We start from the raw sequence: 24224 nt of genomic DNA, 5'->3' as shown, positions 1-24224 counted from the left end.
ATGTATACAATACAATTTTTCCGGCCTAAACTCATAAACTTTATTTTATGTATTTGGATTCTAGATCTAGATATTCTAGATTCATCTATTCAAATAATACATTTCAATACTAAAGTATTTCAGGCCTTAATTACTTTATTGAAATCTTTGTTTATCTATGCAATTTGCTAATCTCTATAATATATAAAGCAAAGTTGTCGGGTGCCCGATAGGGCACTTCCCGGCGCCGTAGGCGCTTCAAATTTGGCAGGATCTTGCTTTGGGGCGACAGAACACGGGGGCCGGTTGGCCGAAAAGTCTACGATGATGGGGTCAAAACTGACCTCGACTGACCGGCGCCTTATATGAGCTGTAAATCGAAAAAAAAATGTCCACGGAGGAACCTCTTCATAACTCCTGAGGTCGTAGACCGACCCTCGGGCGAATTAATTAAGCATTCAAATTCTCAATGTTTTCGAAAGCCTAAGCAAAGCTGGGCAGCATGCCTAGTCAATAAATAATAAACAAAAATGTTTCAAAATAATAAAATTATTTGGCATTTCTTTTTTCAAATTGCATACACACAGAGAAATGTATTTACAAAACGTAAAGAAAGTATACAAAACACATAAATACAAAGAAAACATTTAATTAAAACATATAATAAAGTCAATGTGATCTTTTGCATTGCATTTTATTGGCCAGAGCTTCATAATTAGGAGCGTATGACGATAATCCTGTTAGCAGACAATTATAAAGATGCTCATCGGTGAGTCGAGATCTACATCTTGATTTTATGTTTAAAAACAATGATTCGCATAAATATGTCGAACCGAAAAATAATTCAATTGTATATGCCGCTTTTTTCAACAATGGGAAATTTTCTCTATCCACTGTATTCCAAAAGTCCTCTGACATTAAGGATTTGAGCAAAATAGTATTCTTAAGGTCCAAATTTTCTAACTCTAGTTCTTCTGTCTTATCTTGAACAAAATCTGCAACACATGCGGCTATTTCCATAACATTTATTTAGCAAGCAAAAGGATTGATACAGAAGGAAACGTTTGGCTCAATTTGTTTAAACTGCAAAAATCTCTCTTCAAACTGTTTTTAATAGATCATCGCTTATGAATACAATAAATTACGCACCTCGCTTTGAGCCTGTTATTTTTTTTATAGAAAACTCCTAATTCGTGTTTCGTCTGACGAACATGCCTCTTATCTAACTGTCGCGACCCGAACAGGACAGCAATCACAATGACAACAATGCGGTTCCAGGCGGGGGAATGCTTTTTGCACATCACTCCATGTAAACGCGGAAAATCCGAAGTGAGCCGATGATCGCCGAAGCAATCAGAAATATGTGCCTTGTGATTTGGCGCCTTCGGCGTTTATCGGATCAGTTCGTGGCGTTCGTTCCATTCGTTCACTTCGGGTTTTCTGCGTGTACAAGGTGTGATATGCAAATGGCTTAGCCGTTCCAGGCTAGCGTAAATAGTGCAGTCTGGCTCGCCGCTAGACAAGTTGGGACAAGTATCAAACATATTTAATAAACCTAGGCAGTCAAAAAAAATTTAAACTGTAACAAATGGATAAAAATAAAGCATATTTTAAAATAATGTTTATGAAAAAAATTCTGTCTCTGTCGAATAGTGAGAGGCGGGCACATACGAATCGTTCAGCGGGCGCCATGGCGCCCGCGGGCACAGGGTTGGGAACCCCTGCAATACAGTATGGTACAAAGTAGTCAAATGGATTTATCATCATCATCTTTTCACGTTCGTATCTAAGATACATATAACAGATGAAGTAGAGTTCATTTATAAAGGGATAGTTTGGTCAGTCCTATGTCAAGCTTACTTAATTTTGGGTGAGTTAGGTACCCATCAAAGCTGGATGGACTCGAACTTGAGACTTTCAGGTTAGCTGTCAAGCGCCCTACCGCTAAACAGCTAGACCACTCCGTTCCACACACAGTTTATGCTGTGTTTCTTTTCTATTTACTATTAATGCTGTAGTAATTTTAAAATCTTAACCTATTCTTAATTGTTGATATGACAAATTATTATGGGTAGTAAAGTAAAAACAAAACCATAAGGCAATCAGTAGCAGATGTTCACAGCTTAATTTGTCTGAATTTATTTGTCCTGATATCATTTGCCAGGGCAACCTATAATTCCATTTTTGACTAACCCTAAACTTCACTCACAAGTCTTCAGCTATACCCACAGAAAACAAAAAAAAATTAAACACCATACTTTATGTGTTTTTGTAACTAAGATATTCGGTACAAGATACGAATAGTAACAAATCGTAAAACAATTTAATAAAAAAATATGACACATTCTTATTAATGGAAAAACATTTTATTTTTCAAAAAATTTAAAAAAAAAATTATAAAATTAAAAATGATGAAGATGACAATATGCTTAGTGTGATGATGAATTAAAAATTCAGTTTTAAAAGTGAGACATTCATTGTAATTGTTGTTGGTTCATTTCATGCATTTTATTAACAGCTAAACAAAATACAAACAAACAATTTTCGTTATAAATTGTATACAATTCACCAGACCAGGTTCACAGAACAAATTCAGGTTATAGAAAACACTACTAATTTATACAAATTCATGCAAGAGATACATGACAGATTAGTAAGTCAAGAAAGTGAATTTATATCGTGTGACTTGTAAACATGATTTCTCAAAAGTCTAACAATTTAGCTTTTCTGATTATTTTTTTTTCTAATTTTAGATTTATGACAGATATCTTTTTTGTATGTTTGTTTATTTTATTTGTATTTTATTTTAATGATGTATACATTTATTACATTTTTAAATAATACGCGCGTGTGTGTGTGTGTATGTGCGTATATGTACGTACAATGTACTAAGGGGTGTGAGCTAGCATAAAGTTGAATGAAGATTTAACCACTCCACAGGACAGCATCTAAGTCAAGTGTTTACACAATGAGTGAGGTTTTCATCAACTGTACGCTACTCACTTAAAATTCCGAGGGTGGAGGAGGCGGAATAAATTATCCTGGGGGGGGGGGGGGGGGGAGGGTCGGACACTGATAAAAGCACTTATTTTCTATATACATTTTATTTCGTCGGGGTGAGTGTGTGAGGGGGTGGGGGGGGGGCAGCGCTTGACTTTTTTTCCGAGGAGAAGTCTGAGAAATATTCTGAGCTGATGTATAGCATTGTGTATGGCGTCATATCGATTCTGCTTTATCATGGCACCGCACACACAGATACACACACATACACATCATGATGAAGTATAAAGTATCAACTTGTTATGCACCAAATAGGCCACTGACTCCAATTCCAGCCTTGTTTTCTTTTTGGATTTGTTTCCATACCATAACCTTTTTCCATCCAAGACCAAACTACGAAGCAGCAGTTGTTTGATTTTATAGTTGTCTCTTATAGATCAGTTGCTGTCCCTAGCTATTGTACCTCATCTGCCCGGGGTTTTGAAATCGGGAATTTTCGGTTGCAGCAACCATAAATTTAACCGACCCTACTACGCCGACCTCTGATCATTGAGAAATTCTATTTAAGAAAAACAAACTCATGACCTAGATTATGCTGTGTTTACCTCCGTATAATCATCAATAGGAGGCAGGATTGAGAGGTATTCATGGCCTTGACCTTTAGTCCCACCAGCCTGGCTGTAGTAGAAAGCAGCCGGCTCCGTATTGCTGTACACTCCTTGGCTGTCTCGCTGGCCCTCGTCGATGCCGTCGTAGAGGTTCGTGTAGTACCCGGAAGTCACGGGGGAAATGTAGGCGTGGCTGCTGACTTCGGAAGCGATACTTTCATCGCGCAGTAACATTTTCGGTCTTGTTTGTTCGTTTTGTTGTTTTCCTTTCGGAGACGGATTCGTGTTTTTAAACTTCGTGACGTCAGAAGCGTTGTAGTACACGGGCGTTGTCGTCACGCCCGCGTACGTGTGCCCGCTGCTGTAGTTGGCGTCGAGGCTGGAGTACTGCCCTTCCGGTGAGATTTTTTCCGTTTCGGAAATTTCCGTTCCTCGTTTGACTGCGTATGAGGTTTTTGAAGAAATCGTACGACCTCGTCGCTTTCTTTTAACACATACGATAATGATGATGACAGCGAAGACAACTAAAATCGTGCATCCTACGGAAAGAATAACGGCGACGATCAGCTCCGTTTTGCTGTTATTTTCAACGGTAGAGATTGCACTGGTAGTTGCTTGCGTGGTAGTTACATAGATTGGTTCTGTACGTGTTTTTGGAGTAGTTACATAAATTGGCTCTGTAAGGGATTTTGCGGTATATGCTGGTAATGATGTTTTCATGTTCTGTGCAGACTTGCAATAACTCAGAGGATTGAAACTGCTCCTGTCACCGTCAGCGAACCAAACAAGTATGACACATTGCGGGTTACATACAGCGAGTTTTTGGTGAGGGATGACTTTCTGCGTGTGGTTTCTCAGACAGGCAACCGGAGTCTGCGCGAGGTATGTGACGTTGTCGCCCTTGAAGTCGATGAGGTTGCAGTCGTCTGGCTCTGATTGTTGGACGGATGGAGTTTCCGATGAGAGTTGGACAGGTGATGCAGTGCAGCTGGGGTTGTTGCCGCATATGCAGTTGATCCATCTGGGAATACAGAAGGAGCAGAGTTTAGGAGTTTTTTGAGGAGGGTGGAGAAAGCGTGAGGAAGGGACAAGAAAGGAAAGGGATAGACAGATGGAAATAAAGAGAAAGAGTGCAATTGACTGAAGGAGGAAGAGAGCGAATAGTTCATAGGAAAATAGAGAAGAAAAATGAGAGAAAGAGAGAAAGAGGAAAGGAGAGAGGAAGAGAGGAAGGAAGAGCGAGAGAGGAAGAGAGGGTGGAAAAAAAGGGAAAGAGAGAGAAAAGGCTTAGAGAAAAACGAACAAACTAGATAGAAATGTAGAGAGGAGAGATGACAAATTAGGAGAGAGAAAGGAGAGATGCAGAGGAGAGAGATGGAGACTGAGGAAGGGATACTGAGAGAACTGTAAAGGAGAAAGTGAAAGGGATAGATTGAAAGACAGAGATATGGAGAGTGATAGAGAGAGGGGTGGGTTGAGAAAGACATTATGTGAGCAATTTTTATCTTAATCAAGTCTCTCATGTATGTTGTAGATCTGCGAATATCAGTGCAGTTAATAGGAGGGGGGATTGGCGACAAATGTCGACTGGATACTTTCACCAAAATTTAGAAACACAAAGTATTTGTCAACGAAGATCATTGCAGTGTATGGAGAAGTGACAGGAGGGGGTGTGGACACACAAGATGACTGGTATTTTTCAACAAAACTAGGAACAAAGCTTACTTGTCAACGTTGTTGAAAGAGGTGAAGGTTAGGGCGTAGATGCCGAAAGTGTCGTCAGTGACCGTGTACAAAAAGACTTTGCTGCTCTTGTCTTGAGCGCTGGCGATGTAGGGGCAGATAACCAGCACAAACATGGTCGCTAGAGGAAACATCTTGTTGTTATAGATTCGTATCACTATTTTTGTGTCACACCTGCAAAGGTGAAAAAAGTTGTCTGCATAAACATTAGTACAAAAAAAATTGTCAACATTTACATTAGCCCAAACACCTATACACCATGCACCATGAGATACCACTACACCACACACATCAGCCGAGACACCTTACATCATACACCATGAGATACCACTACACCCCACAAAACACAGACACCTTTACATCATACATCATGAGATACCACTACACCCCACACATCAGCCGAGACACCATCACATCATACACCATGAGATACCACTACACCCCACACACCAACACAGACACCTTCACATCATACACCATGAGATACCACTACACCCCTCACACCAACACAGACACCTTCACATCATACACCATGAGATACCACTACACCCCACACATCAGCCGAGACACCATCACATCATACACAATGAGATACTACTACACCACACACATCAACGCAGGCAATTTAACATCATACACCATCAGATACCATTACACCCCACAACAACCCAGACACCATCACATCATACACCATGAGATACCACTACGCCCCACAAAACACAGACACCTTTACATCATACATCATCAGATACCACTACACCCCACACATCAACCTAGACACCATCACATCATACACCATGAGATACCACTACACCCCACACATAAGCCTAGACACCTTCACATCATACACCATGAGATACCACTACACCCCACACATAAACTTAGACACCACATCATACACCATGAGATACCCTACACCCCACACATAAACTTAGACACCACATCATACACCATGAGATACCCTACACCCCACACATAAACTTAGACACCACATCATACACCATGAGATACCCTACACCCCACACATAAACTTAGACACCACATCTTACACCATGTGATACCACCCCACCCCACACATCAACCCAGACTCCTTCACATCATACACCATGAGATACTACTACACCACACACATCAACGCAGGCACCTTACACCATACACCATAAGATACCACTACACCCCACACATAAACTTAGACACCACATAATACACCATGAGATACAACTACACTCCACACATCAACCCAGATACCTCCATATTATACACCATGAGATACCACTACACCACACACAAGACACGATTTATTAACCACACTTACTGATCCATAACGCACATCACCTCACACACCACTCCCCCACCAGCCCTCACTCACACAAAACGAACGTCAACAAGTTGTCTGAGTCAGACCGGATATAACGACAGACAACCTACATCCAGTTTGGACTCCGGATGTCAAGTCAAGTGGTGAAGTGGGACATTGGAAAAACAAAGGGATCTCAAATAGAAATCAAGAATACAGGAACGGGGAGTTTTAAAGTGACTGATAAGTATGGAAAAAAGACGGATGTAGGACTAGGAAAACTGAAAACACCCACATAAATGACTAGAGTATTCGGTCGATTAAATTCTTAAATGTAATGATGAAATATACGAACACTATTAAACACCCATGTTTTACACTAGTCCCCATACTAAAACACAACAGCCTTAGATATCAAATATATTTTATAGGGAGAAATAAAAATAAAACGCTCCTTCTGAGATGTCTAACAAAGTCGCAGTTTAAAAATAGACTGTACTCATCTTTACAGATTTACTAACAGCAATTCTGTGCAGTGTTTCTACCAGACTTTTTCCTCCAGGGGAGTACTTGATATTTTCGGGGGGAGGGGGGCAGTCAACATTTTCCAGGGGGGGGGGGGTGCGGACACTGGTAAAAGTATAGGTTTGTTATATAAATTCCATTTCGTTCTGGGGGGGGGGGGGGCGGTAGACTTTCTTCTCCCCCCCCCCCCCACCCCCGAAGAGATGCCTAGAAGACACTCTTATACTGTGACATCAAAATAAAAACTGTTAATCGTACAGTGACTCTTAAAAAACAAATCGACATTTTCGAATCGAGGATGGGAGGGGAGTGGGACGCTTGTTCACATGCGTGGAAGGGGTGGCGCAAAATTGAGAGTTCAACCCGGGCGCTGGAATAAGTCGCTACGTCTCTGCCAGACTGTCGAAGGGGACGGCGTGATCCAGCAGGGAAGATAATAATTGCTAGAAAAACTCCAAAATCTAATAATTGCTGTCTTGGAGATTGCGTTAGGTGGAGAGAAAAAGAAACATGGAAACAAATACAAATTTTTTAAAGTAAATTTAATATTTAAGGGGCCCTATATATTGTATAGAATGTTTATATGTAATACTGTGTTGGATGAATACTAATTCAAAATTACAGTTCTAGAACGGAAAAGGCAGCAGTTGTCGTAAACCTATCCTACTTCTTCTTCTTCTTCTTCGTTCTTAATAATTAGTGTTGAAGGGGATCGAGATTTATCTGCCAGTGGGTTTGAACTCGAGACATTTTCGAATTTATCAACCACGCCTTCAACACAATTAAGCGTTAAGTGTCAACTGGTTATGCGCCATTGAGGCCATTGACTCCGATTTCAGCCTGCTTTTCTTTTTGGATTTGCTTCCATAGCCTTTGTCCAACCAAGAACAAGCTACAAGGCAGCAGTTGTTGGATTTTGGAGTTGTCTCTCCTAGAAGAGTGTCTGTCCCCAGCTAACGAGCCTCATCTACCCGAAGTTTCGAACTCGAGACTTTTCGGTTTAGCAACCATGAGCTTTACCGACTCGACCACGCCGAACCCTTAGCCTATCATACAACCTCGAGCATCATACCTGCCCACATCGTCATCTTTTCCCACTCTGCCCCTAGACACATAAGGCAGATGAAGCAGTGACCACACACCGGACACTTATTTCATCTATTAATCTCACAATTAATCTCTTAACTGTAAGAACAACAAAAGGAAATGGACACACACATGAAAGAAAATCTGACCACAATAACAGGAGTTTAATGAGCATATTATTTAGCAAAAACTACTTACATTGTCTACAGTAATTGACAAAACAAATTAGAAAATTCATATACTGAAACATTTTAAAAACGTACCTTATCTCCTACTCAAAAACTCCTGATGTGTCTTCCTTGACCAAATATAACCAACTGGTAAGTACTGATTAAAAGGTTAAAAATAGCAGTCGGTTATTTACCGGAAACAGTTCCCGGATGTGCTCGTGTTTGTGAAGCCCACTTTAATTAAGCAGTGTCATGACTAGCACTTGACATTTTGGCTAAAAGAAAAGTTGATGTACAGTCATTGAGGGTAGGTCCAAGCTCTAATGAGTATAGGGGAGGTGACATACCATTAAACACAGCTATGAGCAATATGTAATTGTCTTTATAGTAAAACATACAAGCGCACGTGCACACACACATACATTATATATATATATATATATATAACTTTTCAGCCCGAGGGCCGCATTAACTATTAAACATCAGCTCGGGGGCCAGAGTTTCTTTAAGGCATCTCGTCAAGGTCGTGGCGTCCCCTCCCCCCCCGAAGAACGTTTACCGCCCCTCCCCCCTCCCCCCCCCCCCCTTCCCCCAACGAAATATAATTTATATAGAAATATATACATATTTTAAGTGTCAACCCCCCCCCCCCCCACCCGAGGTCCACGTTTGTTCTCAAATTGTTCTTCACGTATTTCATTCTTGAAAATGTTTGTTCACACAGGTATGTTGTTCCAAAATTTGAAAGGTACTTTGATGCAAAAGTTTTAATATAAGGAAAGTCTTCCTTGTGCAAAAACGTATGAAAACCCATCCGCCCTTCTTTTAACGTGTCTCTAAGGAAGTCATTTTCTTGCAATTCAATTACCTCCAGCTGCAGTTCATCTTTGCAATTCGCCACATTTGCTTCAAATGGACTTTGAAATAGTCTCACTTCTGCCTTTGAGTCCAAGTCAGAAAATCGCTACTGATACTGCGGCTGGAGGTCTTTAATGATCTCGTATGAAAATGACGTAGGGAACTCAGTGGTTGCTTCAGCCGTATAGACCTTGCATTGCTGAGAGTGTGTCAAGTTGTTAGCCTGTACTTGTTCCAAAAACATGACATGTTTGTATCTAAAGGCCTTTAGGTGGGTGTATAGATCAGAAACTAGATTTCACTTTCTTGTCGTTTTAGTTTCAGAAAATTTTAATGACTAGTTATGGCTGCAGCAGAGGCCAATTTCTATACGCACTCTTCATCAGACATTAAGGGCTGTGACTTGCTTTTACTATCAGGAAGTCAACTATTTCTTTTCTTAGATACTCTGCTCAGAATTCTCTCGCAAAATTAGCAATCTTACTGATGTGAAATATGGTAAATCTTGCGATTTTGTTTTTGCCTCTGAACTATCTATGTTAAGATATCCTCTTCGGTAACAGTGTCATACATTATATATAGGGAAGCCAGCTTTTGTGTTACGTTCAGGTCTTCATCCACATCTCTAATGAACACAAGAAGTTGAGAGGTTGAACAGCTGCCCAGCGACTCATCTATTGCAATTGAAAAATGGCGAAACTTGCTTGAATTTTTCGCTATTTGAGTCGCAATGTTTTCACCAATGTCTGCAACACGGCGAGTAATTGTATTTGCACCCAAAGCTACATTTTCAAATAGTTTTGAATTTTCTGTGCAAAGCTCATCAGCCACCTCCAACAAACATTTATTCAGTGGACAAAAAGATCGTCGCGGGCCGTAGTTTGGAGTATCCTGATCTAGACAGACAGACTGACGACTGACGACAGAGGAAGCGAGTTAAATAAAAGCTTGTAAAAATACAAAACACAATTTGGCGAAAAGTTTTATTTTAATTCCAATTCATACATAAAAGCCTTTTTTTTCAATTTTAAAAGTAACAAAGTTTTAAAGCAAATATAAAAGAGGATAATATGAATGTTTACTTCCTCTTACGCGCTTATCGTTCAGTCGTTATCCATTTAGTAACGACTTCGTACATGTGCAGGAAGTTCCACTCTTAATGTTACCGGCTGACAATCTTGGAATGCAGTCATTTGCCGCACACACGCCCCTTGGGTATCCGAATACCTCACAGAATCTTTCGCAGGCGGTCGCTTTCTGAACTTGTCCATTTAGACCCCAAATTCTGTTCAATATCAAATCAAAATATTGGCTCAATATAGGCCCTACATAAATAAATAAATAATTAAAAAAAAATAAAGAAATAAATAAAGAAATAAATAAATAAATAAATAAATAAATAAATATATATATATATATATATATATATATATATATATATATATATATATATATATATGGACGTGGACTTTGACATGCATGTGGACATGGACGTTAGCCGGGCCTGTGAGCGTAGGTGTACACGTACAAGTACACGGACACGGAAATGGACATGGACATGGGGGGTAATGGACGCGAGGTTAATGCCCTATTCCCATGTATTTACGATTTTTTAACTTTAAGTTTATATACATGGGACTTACGAGATGCAGTCACTGTAGTTATCATAGCATTCTTTGATTTCTCCGGCCTGAGTTAATGAGTCTTTAGGAAACGAAGCAAACACCAGAAGAAACAACGTCATGGTGAATTTGATTGTTATTGCCATGGTAACAGATGATATCTAATGTGTAAATAAGATGAATAATCCATAATAAATCAGGTTTAAGTGCAGGTTTATTCGGATATGTTGTTTCACATTTATGATTAAATGTTATTAATACAACCCATTGACTTGTCTAAACATGTATTTAATAAATATAGGCTATACAACGGTTTCTAGACGTTTCTCTCTAAAACATTTGAGTTGGTAGGCCTATACAGATTCGTGTTTTGCTAGGTCATAGAGTTCACCCGCCTTCGATAACTGCCTGCATTGACTTATAAAGAGTAGAAGGGCTGGGTACATCACTAAGAGTCACATAAGCTCTACTCTCATTAATCCAGCGGGTGGATTTACCGACCGACACATAACTACTCTACACATAAATATATGTGCAATTTAAATTTACTTCAATAATAAATCATCACTTAATTATCATTTAATTAGACCGTGCTTCTATTTCATAAAATTATCTTATCATTTGTCTTATTAAAATGTAAGAAATAATTTTCGTGTAAACCGTTTGTTCACCTGTAGTGGTATTTTTTTGTTTTATAATATATACATTAAGTTCGACCTTTAATTTTTAGTCAAAAGTTAACGTTATATATTTAAGCTAACATGAAAAAATATATCATCCAGATATCTACGGCTTTTTATTTCTCCATTTTTTTTTGTGTGTGCATCTTATCTCTACCGTTCCCTCTCTATATCTCTAATACAGCCAACACATATTTTACATACAAACAAGTTAATTAAAAAAGTCTAGTGACATTTATGCGCAATTTCCTTATGTTGTCTAAAAATAGCTCTGACGTATAATGCTGAGGTGCGTTCAAGCTAGAAGAACGATCGGTTTGTAGGTGTTTATGTAATTTTAAAATTTGTGCCCGAACGAGAGGATATTTTTTGAAAACTTTCTTCGGCAATATTGTTCTAAATTATAGCAGGAATCGATTGGTACATGTTTCAAGTCGCTAAGTGGTCTGGTTGCCGAGATATGGGCCAAAAACTGCATTTTATTTTTTCGAGGTTTTTTGGCTTTTCCGGGAAATACATGAAAGAAACCCGGAATTTTTATGACCTATGCTCATCCTCGTAACTTGCTTAACATAATTGCTTTTGGAACTAGTCATCGATATTGCTTTGTTGAGGAGGAGATACGACTTAAAGCTGCGGACACACATCCATCCATCCATCCATTCATTCATACATCCAGAAATGACGGGTTAATAAACGCAATTCTCCAGAATGGAAATTGCGCTAAAAAAATCGACATACAGCTCTTCTACAAATATAGTAACTCAGGTCAGAGGCGTAACGAGGGGGGTGGGGGTGACACCAAGGCAAAAAATAGTAAAATATATAGAGAAACATTTGAGTTGGGTGCAAATCAAATGTTTGCGGGGGGGGGGGGGGGGGTTGGTGCAAATCGAAAGTTTGAGGGGGGGGGTGCAAATCGAACATTGAAAGTTTGTCCCCGGGAAGAGTCGCTACGCATCTGAGGGGGTGACACCATTAAGTGCCGCACGGGTGATACCCGACCTCGCTACGCCACTGACTCATGTCCACTAATCTACTTGTGTTTATAAAAGTCTTGAATTCTTTTCTCGTTAGGCATGAACACGTACCATTTGGTTTGCATACAAGTTGGTTTTCAATACCGACGCAGTAGACATTGCATGAAGAAAAACGAGTTTTATTTTCGTTTGTAGCCATTCCTACTGACGTTGTAGAAACATATTAAAAGCTGTACGGTCATCAGAAATGTAAAGCAAAAGTTTTCGACACGTTGAATTTATTCCGCCCAACGGTAAACATTTTACTAACATTTCGCATTTTACCAGATGGTATTAAAAACGCTTTGAAAAATTCGCGAAATATTCTTCCTAAAAAACATTCATTTTCGATCAGTAAATTATTTTATTTTACAACTCCGTGTCCATATAAGTCTGCAATAGGCCTATGATCTTGTGTAATTTTTACATTTTTAATTTTTTAATGATTAATCTTAAATTTAAATTCAAATTTTTTCAAACTATATCGTAGATGTTGTCTTGTTTAAGTATAATTTTAAACAACATAAATGTATACACAAATTTCTATCTAATTTTAAATTGTATTTTAGTTCGTATTATTAAAAGCTCACTATGAATGTAATAATTATGTTTACCGTGAAGAAACTCTACGATGATCCTTACACTACAAGTTGCTGGGATGAATTAATGCTTACAGGAGAAGGGCGTTTATAAACGTTCCACATTATAGACAACAAGTCCTAAAAAAACAACAACATAAATTAGGTCTCTTGGCGTTAATTAATTAGACCGAGTCATTATTCGACGATTCTAAAGTTGTTTATAAAATAGTGGATGCTGATACTTATAAGATCTTTTTTATTTATGATTAGGTTCAAAACATATTTAGCAAACATTATAAAATTACTCCGTAAAATAGGAACACCGACTATCTAAAACTGAGCAATAAGTCTCAGTATATTACATTATTTACAGCACAGAAGCGCTGAACACCCTTTGTTTGACTAAATACGAATTGTATCACATTGGTATTGAAAGTAATATCAAAGTTTTGACTTTAAAAAATTGTAAAGACAGTATTCACATGTTATATTTTATGTATGTCTATGTGTTTATTCAATTTATATTGCTAGGAGGCGGCTAAATAAAATCAATAAGATCCGATAATATTTCAGAGCGTTAAGATGAAAATTATTTTTTTTGTAAAATGTACATTAAACAAACCTGGGTGTAACCTTGAAAACTGTTAAGCGGCAGAGACGCAGAGTCTGGCCAAACCCAGCTGTCTCTGTGATGAGTGAGGGACAATCTTTTACTTTTTAGACATTTAATATATATATATATATGTATATATATATATATATATATATATATATATATATATATATATATATATATATATATATATATATATATATATATATATATATATACGTATGTGTATAACCTTTAATCGCTGCAGACTTTATAATCACGATGTTTATCTATAGTCTGTTAATACTACAGTGGATGTAGCATTGTTTTCTTTATAATTTGCACGTTTACGTCATGGTATCACCCCCCTCCTCTTGTAATAATTATCGATGATTTGTACTAACAAGACTATTTAACTTTAATTAACCATTAAAGGAACTGGCAAAAGGCGCATTTTTCCTCTGTACATTTTGCAATTTTTGCCATTGCGTCACCAGGTGCTGTCCGCACCCCAGCCCCTCCCTCGCTACGCCCCTGCCTGGCGTGTTAACCTCCTGCGCAACAGACTTTAAACACGGAGAAAACACATTATTTATGCCGCAACGGTACATATGCATTTTAATTGGTATGCCACGTCCTAGAATGTGAAGGTTATTAAAACAATGTTAAAAAACAATTTTGTAAAATATTCGCTTCATCTTAATATTACAGTGGTTTAAGGACACACCCTTTAAAGGACACACGATGTCAAGGACAAAAGATCTCAGGAAAAATTAATTCGAGAATAATCATAACGTGGACAAAGGAGGTTTCATTATATTAAAATTTAAAACACGTGTACTTGTTTTAAATAAAACAGAAGTAATCACCCCTAAACATTCTCGTATCTATCTATATAATTCTCTTCATTGGGTCCATGCGAGACACCAAGACGTAAGCTCAACAGACCATATCACTACCACCCTCAGCCCCACCAGTCTGGTGAGCTGCTTACAATCATATTGACGGCTATTGGGGGCAGATAATTTATTTTTTAAACGATTTGAAACTAATGGGAGATAATAACATGTTCTGCTTGTTTTTTTTTTCATTGTCGCCTGTTAACTATCGTCATAGAGAAGAATGGAGGGCGGGATGGGGTAGTGTTGAATTCACAAATTATGAATTGCTGATAAACAGAAAATCAAACAACAAGATGGCGGCGTATGCTACGCAGTGGTGGCACTAGAAAAAAAGGGCCACCCCGCAAAAAAAAATTTCTGGGCCCCCTATATATATATGCAGAATACAAAAACTGGATAGTCATTTCTGGCCTGATCGGGTATTGAAAAAAATAAATCAATTTAAAGAAATTACATGTCATGTGTGAGTGCATTAGTCTGTTTTGAATTTTTTTCTTAGATTTAGAACTAGTTTATTCAATATGTTTGCTGTAATACTGCCTACCCGCTAATTTTTAGCCGGTCAAAAGAATGTTAAACGTGAAGGCTTTGTATGTGTAATGGTTTCTCGCGTTATGTTTATTTTATGTTTTTTTTTTTTTGTATGTGTATTATTTGTTTTAAATATATTTCCTTTTTATGCTGTCAATCTTTAGTATATATTTTGAAAAAAAAATAATTAAGAGAAGTAATTGCTTTTTAATTTGTTTAGTACAAATATATTAAAAGGAGCTTATGGGCACCCCTATTTAACCATTTAAAAAAAGGGAAATAAGTCATGGAGGTGTTTTGAATGTTTGTCTATCTTTCACACTACAGATCAGGCATATATTTTTTTACACAACAGCAAGTGTTAGCTACTGTATAACATCACTACTGTAGTAGATCTGTTTGTTATTTACAAAAGCTTTTACCGTCCAGTCAAAAATGCAAGAAATTTTTTTTTTTTAACTAAAAATTATTAAGGTCGGCTATGGGCCCCTAAATGGCGTACCCCCCCCCCCCCACATTGCGGGGTCTGGCGGCACTGTAGGGGTTTGGGGAAAGGCGGGTGGGGGTATCGTTTCTAATGAGCTACTGAGAGTGTTTTAAAGTAAAGATATAATTAAAAAATTAAAAATTTCTTTCAAATGCTTTACAAATAATATACTTTCAAGAAACAGAAGGTGGAATAAGTACCATTTCTGGTGAATGGAAATCGATCTTCTTTTTCTTCGTTCTTAATTCTAGTGTTGGAAGACATTCCCTCCAACACAATTAAGTATTACTTGTTATGCGCCATATGGGCCGTAAACTTCGATTTCAGTATGTTTTTTTTTTTATTTACCACGTTTTTCTTAACTCAGCTTCGCGTTTGTTTGTTTATGGATTTGTTTGTTGTTAAAATTGACAACGAAAATTAGCCCACTTCTGATCGCTCTAGAGATCTGAAATTCGGCATGCAGGCTATTTTCGCCTAACAATTTCAGATGCAATCATAAAAACTAGCAATTAGAGACCTAAATTAGCTTAATTAAATTACGCCCCTTCACTGACATTTGATGACAAAAAAACGTGGGTCGGGGAGATTTATGATTAAAGCGAAAAGCACACAACACACGAATTTTGGAAATTTGATGGTGAACGTACCCACGTTTTTTGTCATCAAATGTATGAACAGTCATCACAAGAACCTGCACAGCTCGAGGAAGCACAAAATCTACCAGCAGTCATTGGTAAATCCCATAGGGTCGGAAGAAAAATTTATTTTCTACTTTTTAGTCCACAAGAAAAACGTGTTTTTTTAAAAAGTTTCTTAAAAGTATTTTATTCTTTTTAGATTCGCTTCCGTGGCCTTTGGCAAACCAAGAACAATCTACAAGGTAGCGGTTGTCTTGGAGTTGTCTCTCCTAGAAGAGTTGCTGTCCCCATTTATCGAGATTTTTCGGTTTAACAACCACGAGCTTAACCGATTCGACCACGCTGACCTCCGGAAATGGCCCAAAAGCCGCTGGAAAATTACAATTTATATATGATACTTGTATGAAATTTCCAAAAAAAGTAACTGAAATTGTACTCAAACGATCGTGTTTACACATTTGCTTACAAATACACACATAAACACACGCACAAGCATATACACACGCAAATGCAAACGCACAAAAGCAAATTAGTTAAAATCAAATGTGTATATACAATTTCATTTTACAAATTAGGCCGAATCATTTTATTTTTTTGAAACTTTCCAACTGTCAACTAGCCATGGGTACCCCTGTCACGTAAATTATGTGCCTGTATATTTTTTACAATATTTTATTTAACTTGCTTTCTCTGTCGTCAGTTTGTCTCAGTCTGCCGTCATAGATCGAAACGCTCGAGCGAAATTTCTGGCTCTTCTAACTGACAGATTGGTTTAAAAGTTAACACGTGGGTCAGAACATGAAGACAATGCAATCTGACTATACATTTTATTTAATTGCATGCCTAATTATTTTTTATGAAAGTATTGACATTTTTAGTAGGCAGACTTATCCAACTATTCCGCACAATTATACGCGCATTATCATGTTCATTATGTGCGCAATAACTTTTAGTCAAGCAACTGTATTGTAAAATTTTAAAAAAGTTAAGTACTAAAATCACAAGCTTTTATGTAATAATGCACTACAAAGTAGAAAATTAATGACACTTTACTATTTAAATAGCTACAAAGTAAACGTGGGTCACTTTATTAACTATAAGTCGATCTATAGATCGAAATAAAATGTGAATAAAAAATAGTTAATTTCATCGTAATCTAAAACTTGATGTTGTCGCCATTAGTTTTAGTACTTTTCGTAATTTAAATGTGATTTGACGTCATTGTATTATGCATTTTTTGTCACAACCATAAACACTTTTCAGGTTGCATAATTTAAAAAATGTGTTTTTACATTCAAATATGCCTTTATTTTTACTTTCCTTCTTTAAAAACAATTTGTTTAGAAATTTAATAAATCCAATATATTATACTAAAAAAAATCTGTATCATCATATTTCTCCATATATCGCTGAAGATACTGATCTCAAAGCCTTGGAAAATATGTGCGGACAGAGCAGTGTTTCTTCCAGACTTTTTTCTCCGGAAGGGCACTTGAAATTTTCGGGGGGGGGGGGGGGTGGGGTAGGGGGGGGCGGTCAACATTTTTCGGGTTGCGGACACTAGTAAAAGTGTATGTTTACCATATAAAATCCATCTCGTTCAGGGGGGTGGGCGGTAGACTTTCTTCGGGGAAAGAAGAGATGCCTAGAAGAAACTCTGGGACAGAGAGAGAAAGAGAGTGAGAGAGTGAGAAAGAGAGAAGTGCGCACATGGCTTTTATACATTAGGTTACACGATACAATAATGAAGTAACAATCGACAAACACTGTTAACGTTTATTTCATTATTTAATCTACTTTTGTTTCTTGATTATAGTTTTTTTTTCTGAATTATTAATTTGAGACAAATTTAATGTACTTTTTAAACTGCTATGTAGTAGTTTATTTCCCCTTATCGTCTATCTTCATCGATGGTGTCCGCCTTCATGTTTAGTTGCACGTGCATGAAGCTCCCGTCAACAGACCAAGAGTGAGGGAGCAGTCGTTGGCAGTACAGATGCCGCCTGTTGCTCCTTTTAGAGCACAGAAGTTCTGGCAGGCGCTCAGAGACACAGGTACGCCGGGTAATGCTGGTAAGCTGGACAGGCCAGGTAAGCTAGGTACTGAATTGATCAACCTGTGGGACAGGGCACAACAGATATTAGTTTGGTGTAACTAGTTCCTTGATAGATACTGGTGTATTTTTAAAAGAACGGGTTTGAGGGATTTGGTTCGAAAAGATGGATATTTGTAGAACATTGCATATGCAATATATTGGTTTTGTTTTTAATGAAACGAGTCTTAAGTAGCCTATATGGTGACTGTAAGACAAGGAGTCTTTAGGGAATTTTATCTTTGATGCATTACATCTGTAAGATATTCTGTTTTTAAGATATTGTGTTTGTAGAACATTTTATAAGTAGGGCATTATATGTGTAGGATATTGTGTCTGTAGGACATTATCTCATTATGATAATATTTATATAGGACATTATATCTGTAGGACATTATGTGTAGGATATTGTGTCTGTAGAAAATTGTGTGAGTCCTTAGTGTATCGTGTCTATAGGACATATCTGTAGGATGTTGTGTCTGTAGGACATTATATCTTTAGGACATTTTGTCTATAGGACATTATATCTCTAGAACATGTGTGTATGATAGTGAGACTGTAGGATATTGTGTTTGAACGAGAAGTGTCCTTAGTGTATCCAGTCTTTAAGACACTATGTGTTTAGGATATTGTGTCTGTAGGACAATATGTCTATAGGATATTATATATGTAGGACATTATGTGTGTAGGGTAATGTGTCAGTAAGAAAATGTGCTTGCACTAAAAGAGTTCTTAGTGTATCGTGTCTGTAGGACATGACATCTGAGGGACATTGTTTATGTATGTCGTTTACCTAGTTGTATTTTTAATTTATTAATTTTAAATATATTACCAATTTTGTATTTTCATTTTTGTATTTTGCGTTTAAATATTAATTGTAATTAGTAATCTAAAAAGTTATTTTTTTTTTAAAAGGATCATTATGAAATAATTAGGTCGACCAACTTACGCGTTGCAGGTCGCTAGGGTGTCAAAACACGTTCTGATCAGCCCCGCCTCGGAATCTTGAGGAAGAGATGCCAGCACTAGAAGGGCCAGTACAGCGAATCCGAGTCTTGTTGCCATGGTAACTGATAGTCTCTGAAATCGAAAGTGGTCGTATGATTTATGTTTGTCAGATATGCAGAGAGAGAATGTTACAATTGATGTTCGTACTCATTTTAGGTTTTGAGTTTTCCACATTACCCTATTTACTAAAACAAACCAGTCTGCTTACAATTGTATTTATTCGTTTACTAACACGCTACGGAACCGCGTGGTGGAGGGTTAGAAACCACGTTCATCATTTATAATTTTTTCCTTTGTGGTCCCTGGGGAACAAAGGGCTGCAGTTACACCTCTCCACCCGACTCGGCTTTGGGCTGTTCCATTTATCTGTGCCCACGTGATCCTAGCGGTCTTGGCCACTTCCTCTACATTTCTTCTCCATGATCTCCTTGGCCAACCTACTTTCCTTTTCCCTGTGGTTTCCAGTCCATAGTTTTCTTTGCAAGTAACCACGTTGCTATATCAAAATGTGTGAGTTTGTATTTTGTATACGTCTACGTGTTGTAGTACGCACCTTAGTTCACCCAGTTCTAATAAGTACCTGGACAGAGTTTGGGAACGTATAAGAGGCTTGGTGCATTGATAGGCCCACAATCAATTTGGAAAGAAAATTACTCTATAGCATAAGCCCTCAAACCACTCAGGACTTAAAATATACTTTGTTATACTAACTTATTTGTTTAAGAAAAGATTACTTCGTGAATTATCACGAATATGAAATAAGTTCATCTATCGCAGTTTAGCTTTGACCAAAAATGTGTTTTGTTCAAAAGATAATTCGCGGACAGCTAAGCCACTTCAAATTTACGCCAACTACTCATAAACAAGGTAATTAAAAAGTCTTGTGACAATTTAAGCGCAATTTCCTTATGTTATCTAAAAATAGCTCTGTCGTAGCGTAAATCAAGAGCAGGGTTAGTAAAACCATTGGTTAGTTATTAAAACGTTTTTTATTAAAAAAAAATTCAGTATTTTACATGTTTTATTTACAATAGAGTTACATGACTAAAACCATTGCGCGCCTAGCTACTGAACGTGATGACGCAGCCATTGAACGTGATGGCGCAGCTATTGAACGTGATGACGCGTGTGGTGTGGTTGGAAAAAAATGCCTACTAAATCGGTTCAAATTTTAATTAATTAAAAAAAATGTTTGTGACCGAACGAAAGGATATTTTTGAAAACTTTCTTCGGCAATATTGTTCTAAATTATGGCATGAATCGATTGGTACATTTTTCAAGTCGCTAAGTGGTCTGGTTGCCGAGATAGGGGCCAAAAACTGCATTTTATTTTTTCGAGGTTTTTTGGCTTTTCCGGGAAATACATGAAAGAAACCCGGAATTTTTATGACCTATGCTCATCCTCGTAACTTGCTTAACATAATTGCTTTTGGAACTAGTCATCGATATTGCTTTGTTGAGGAGGAGATACGACTTAAAGCTGCGGACACACATTCATACATCCATACATTCATTCATCCATTCATTCATCCATCCATTCCCAGAAATGACGAGTTAATAAACGCAATTCTCCAGAATGGAAATTGCGCTAAAAATTACTGTAGCCTGGAGTATCTTACAAACTCTCAACACGGCAACTGAATATTCCATCAAGCAATTATAATGTGAGTTACAATTAAGCAGAGTTTCTTCCAGGCATCTCTTCGGGGGGGGGCGAAAAATTTTTACCGCCCCCCCCCCCCCCCCCCGAACGAAATGAAATTTATATCATTTATATAGAAAATATATACTTTTAACAGTGTCCGCCCCCCCCCCCCCCGAAGAAAGTTTACCGCCCCCCCGAAGATTTCAAGTGCCCCCCCCCCCCCCGAGAAAAAAATCTGGAAGAAACACTGCAATTAAGCATGCACTTTAATGGTGTATCATTACATATACTAAACTTAATACGGCCTGTTAATATGTAAAATGAAATAAAAATACCTAGTACATGTAACTGCTTTGAGTAAGTAGAACAAGCCAACTTAAACATTAATAAAAATATATAAATTATAAACACCGCTAGTACATCAGTTAAAGATTATCATAAAATTAGTTACTCAAGGCTATATATTTGCATAGTCTGCATTAAAAAAATAATATTTTTAAATTACCTTTTGTAAATTATTCTGAAACAAATGTTTTAGCGTCGAGGTGAGTAAATTGACTAAGTAATACCTGGGTATATATAACCATTTAGCTGAACTCAATCCGCTTCTTGGGTCACGCGTCAAAGCTAAAGTTACAGTTAACGATGACCTATGTAAAGTGATAACACCTAACAAGTATCGAATAACGAATGTACAACACATTTTCTATATAACTAACACGGCTGTAGTTTTTGAAGTATAGTATCAAAGAAAACAGCCTGATAATGTATCAGTTACGTAAATGTGTAGCTATACTTTCATCTGCTGACCGTACAAAGGAATGGGTATACACAGTGGCGTAGCGAGGTTGGGTGTCACCCGGTGCGGCACTTAATGGTGTCACCCCCCCCCCCCCCCCCCCAGAGGAGTAGCGACTCTTCAAGGGGACAAACTTTCAATTCTCGATTTGCAACCCCCCCCCCCGTCAAACTTTCGATATGCACCTACCCCCTCAAAATTTCGTTTTGCACAACCCCCCCCCTCAAATTTTTCTCTATATATTTTACTATTTTTTGCGTTGGTGTCATCCCCCCCCCCCCCCTTAATGTTGTCACCCGGTGCGGTCCACACCCCCGCCCCCCCCCGCTACGCCTCTGAGTATACACACATCACATCCATCTTTTAAAATTATAAGCTCATTAAAATCATTTATATTACCTTAAATACAATGGTGTAAGTCGCTTACAAATGCTAATCCTTAGAATTATACTTTATTTCACCGTGTTAACTTGGCTGTTGATGTGGTCGGATTGTAGAGTTTACGACTTCTATGCCGTAAGTCTCGAGTTCGGATCCCACGCTCAAGTCTGAAGGACGTCCCAGAGTCCACTCAACTCTAATTGGTACCTGACTCACGTTAGGAAAAGAAAGGCGGCTGGGCATATTTCTGACTACACTATCCCCTTGCATGCCGATTTTCCCACGTTTTCTTTAACTTGCTTTCTCTGTGTGTTTATTTATTTATTTGTTTGTCTTTCCAATCCAATCTTGCGATCGAAATTTCTGGCACTTCCCAGTTAGCTAGCGCGCTGAAATTTTCAGGGAAGCTTTCTTTTGGATGACCATTGAATATTCAATTGTTATTATTACTAAATTGATCAATGGAAACATTTTATTGAGCATTTTAGACCGCTATATAATCTATATATATAATTCTCCTCTGCTAGCCATTACAAAAAAAACCAGCGACGCGTACCTCGCGCGCAGTGAAGCGAACGATCACATGTCGCCACAGGCTTAGGGGCAGAGAATTTAGCTTGAACCGAGTTTAAACTTACAGGAGGTAGGCCAGTTTGGGGGAGACGATATGGTCGAGTGGTTGGGCACACGATTGCTATCCCACTCGACACGGGTTCAAATCTATGTGTTCTAGTCAGTAACGTATTCAAACAACGTGTTTTTTACGAGTTGTCTTTTTACGAGTTGTCTTTTTACGAGTTGTCTTTTTACGAGTTGTCTTTTTACGAGTTGTCTTTTTACGAGTTGTCTTCGTTTACCCAAAAAAAGTGAAAAGATAAAATCGATAGCAAGATTTTAATGCAAACAAACAGACAAAGACTAAAAAGTAGAAAATAATAATCATTAAAAAAGTTTTAAAAAACCCACGTTTTCTGATTGAACTAAAAAGTAGAAAATAAATGCTATAGGCCCTACATCACAATAATGCAAGCGATCACTCTACTATAAGCGAGCAAAAACGTGGGGCGCCGTGATTTTCTTACAGTTTCTAATACTGTTGACTCTCTACAAGCTCCCTAATAAAAGTCAATAGTATTATCTAATCAATAGTAATATAACTTTTACTTCGGCGCCCCACGTTTTTCATCGCTTATAGTAGAGTGATCGCTTGCATTATTGTGATGTAGGGCCTATAGCATTTATTTTCTACTTTTTAGTTCAATCAGAAAACGTGGGTTTTTTAAAACTTTTTTAATGATTATTATTTATTAAAACAGGAAAACTCTGCTTTGTCTGCCCCGCGTTTCTAAGGCACGAACGGTCTAATGATGATAAAAATTCACAGAAAACGTTTCAATAGAAAGCTTTTATGTTATAATGTCCTAAAAAGTAGGAAATAAATTATATTCTTTATAGACAGATAGACAGACAGACCGTCAACAGACAGACAGAGGAAGCAAGTTAAATAAAAGCTTGTAAAAACCGTTTTTATTCTGTAATTTAATTAATTGTTTAATATCAAAATGGAAGCTTCAATAAGTTCCTAGCTGGACAGCTTACCAGGCAAAAGTACAATGTTTTGTTAAATCTTTTAACGAGCAGGTTTCTAGTGTATATGAGATCTCTGTTATTAGATACTGGCCATTTCTCTGTCTCTTTGTGTGGTAGCCGCTCTCTATCACACAGACACGCACACATATAAATTGAGGGAAACGATACTCTAACTATAGGTAATAGTTTAGACCATTGTTAAACTATAGTCAAGGTTGGACGAAACAATATATTTTAGCAAGGCTACAACCCAGCACAAATAAAAGTAGAAAAATAAATATGATTTTTAAAAAAAAGTTTGTTTGACATAGAGGAAATAATTTAGATTTCAATAAAATAATCAATTTTAGAAGATTTTACACAGTTTGTCGAAATGTTTACGGTCCAG

General features: G+C 37.6%; 2 protein-coding genes and 1 long non-coding RNA gene across 3 annotated transcripts; all 3 read right to left on the bottom strand.

Moving 5' to 3' along the window:
* Positions 1–3261: 3261 nt before the first annotated feature.
* On the bottom strand, positions 3262–8706 carry LOC131946711 (uncharacterized). The gene is made up of 3 exons (XM_059307625.1): positions 8502–8706; positions 5313–5504; positions 3262–4608 (listed from the first exon to the last, which is right to left on the bottom strand). Exons 2-3 carry the CDS (start codon positions 5462–5464, stop codon positions 3570–3572), a joined length of 1191 nt encoding a protein of 396 aa, XP_059163608.1. The 5' UTR covers positions 5465–5504; positions 8502–8706; the 3' UTR covers positions 3262–3569.
* Positions 8707–10244: 1538 nt separating this feature from the next.
* Positions 10245–13281, bottom strand: LOC131946714 (uncharacterized). Its single transcript, XR_009387769.1, has 3 exons — positions 13202–13281; positions 10910–11049; positions 10245–10551 (listed from the first exon to the last, which is right to left on the bottom strand). It is a non-coding gene; the product is annotated as an uncharacterized LOC131946714 (long non-coding RNA).
* A 4802-nt stretch (positions 13282–18083) lies between these two features.
* On the bottom strand, positions 18084–21611 carry LOC131946721 (uncharacterized). The gene is made up of 3 exons (XM_059307635.1): positions 21572–21611; positions 19363–19493; positions 18084–18437 (listed from the first exon to the last, which is right to left on the bottom strand). The coding sequence occupies exons 2-3, from the start codon at positions 19476–19478 to the stop codon at positions 18251–18253; spliced, it is 303 nt and encodes a 100-aa protein (XP_059163618.1). The 5' UTR covers positions 19479–19493; positions 21572–21611; the 3' UTR covers positions 18084–18250.
* Positions 21612–24224: the final 2613 nt, after the last annotated feature.

Source organism: Physella acuta, unplaced genomic scaffold (assembly GCF_028476545.2).
Source record: "Physella acuta isolate Inbredline_101_S28 unplaced genomic scaffold, ASM2847654v3 ptg000568l, whole genome shotgun sequence".
Classification (NCBI taxonomy): domain Eukaryota; kingdom Metazoa; phylum Mollusca; class Gastropoda; family Physidae; genus Physella; species Physella acuta.
Note: the sequence above shows the minus strand (reverse complement) of the source record. Positions and strands in the feature narration are given on the sequence as shown.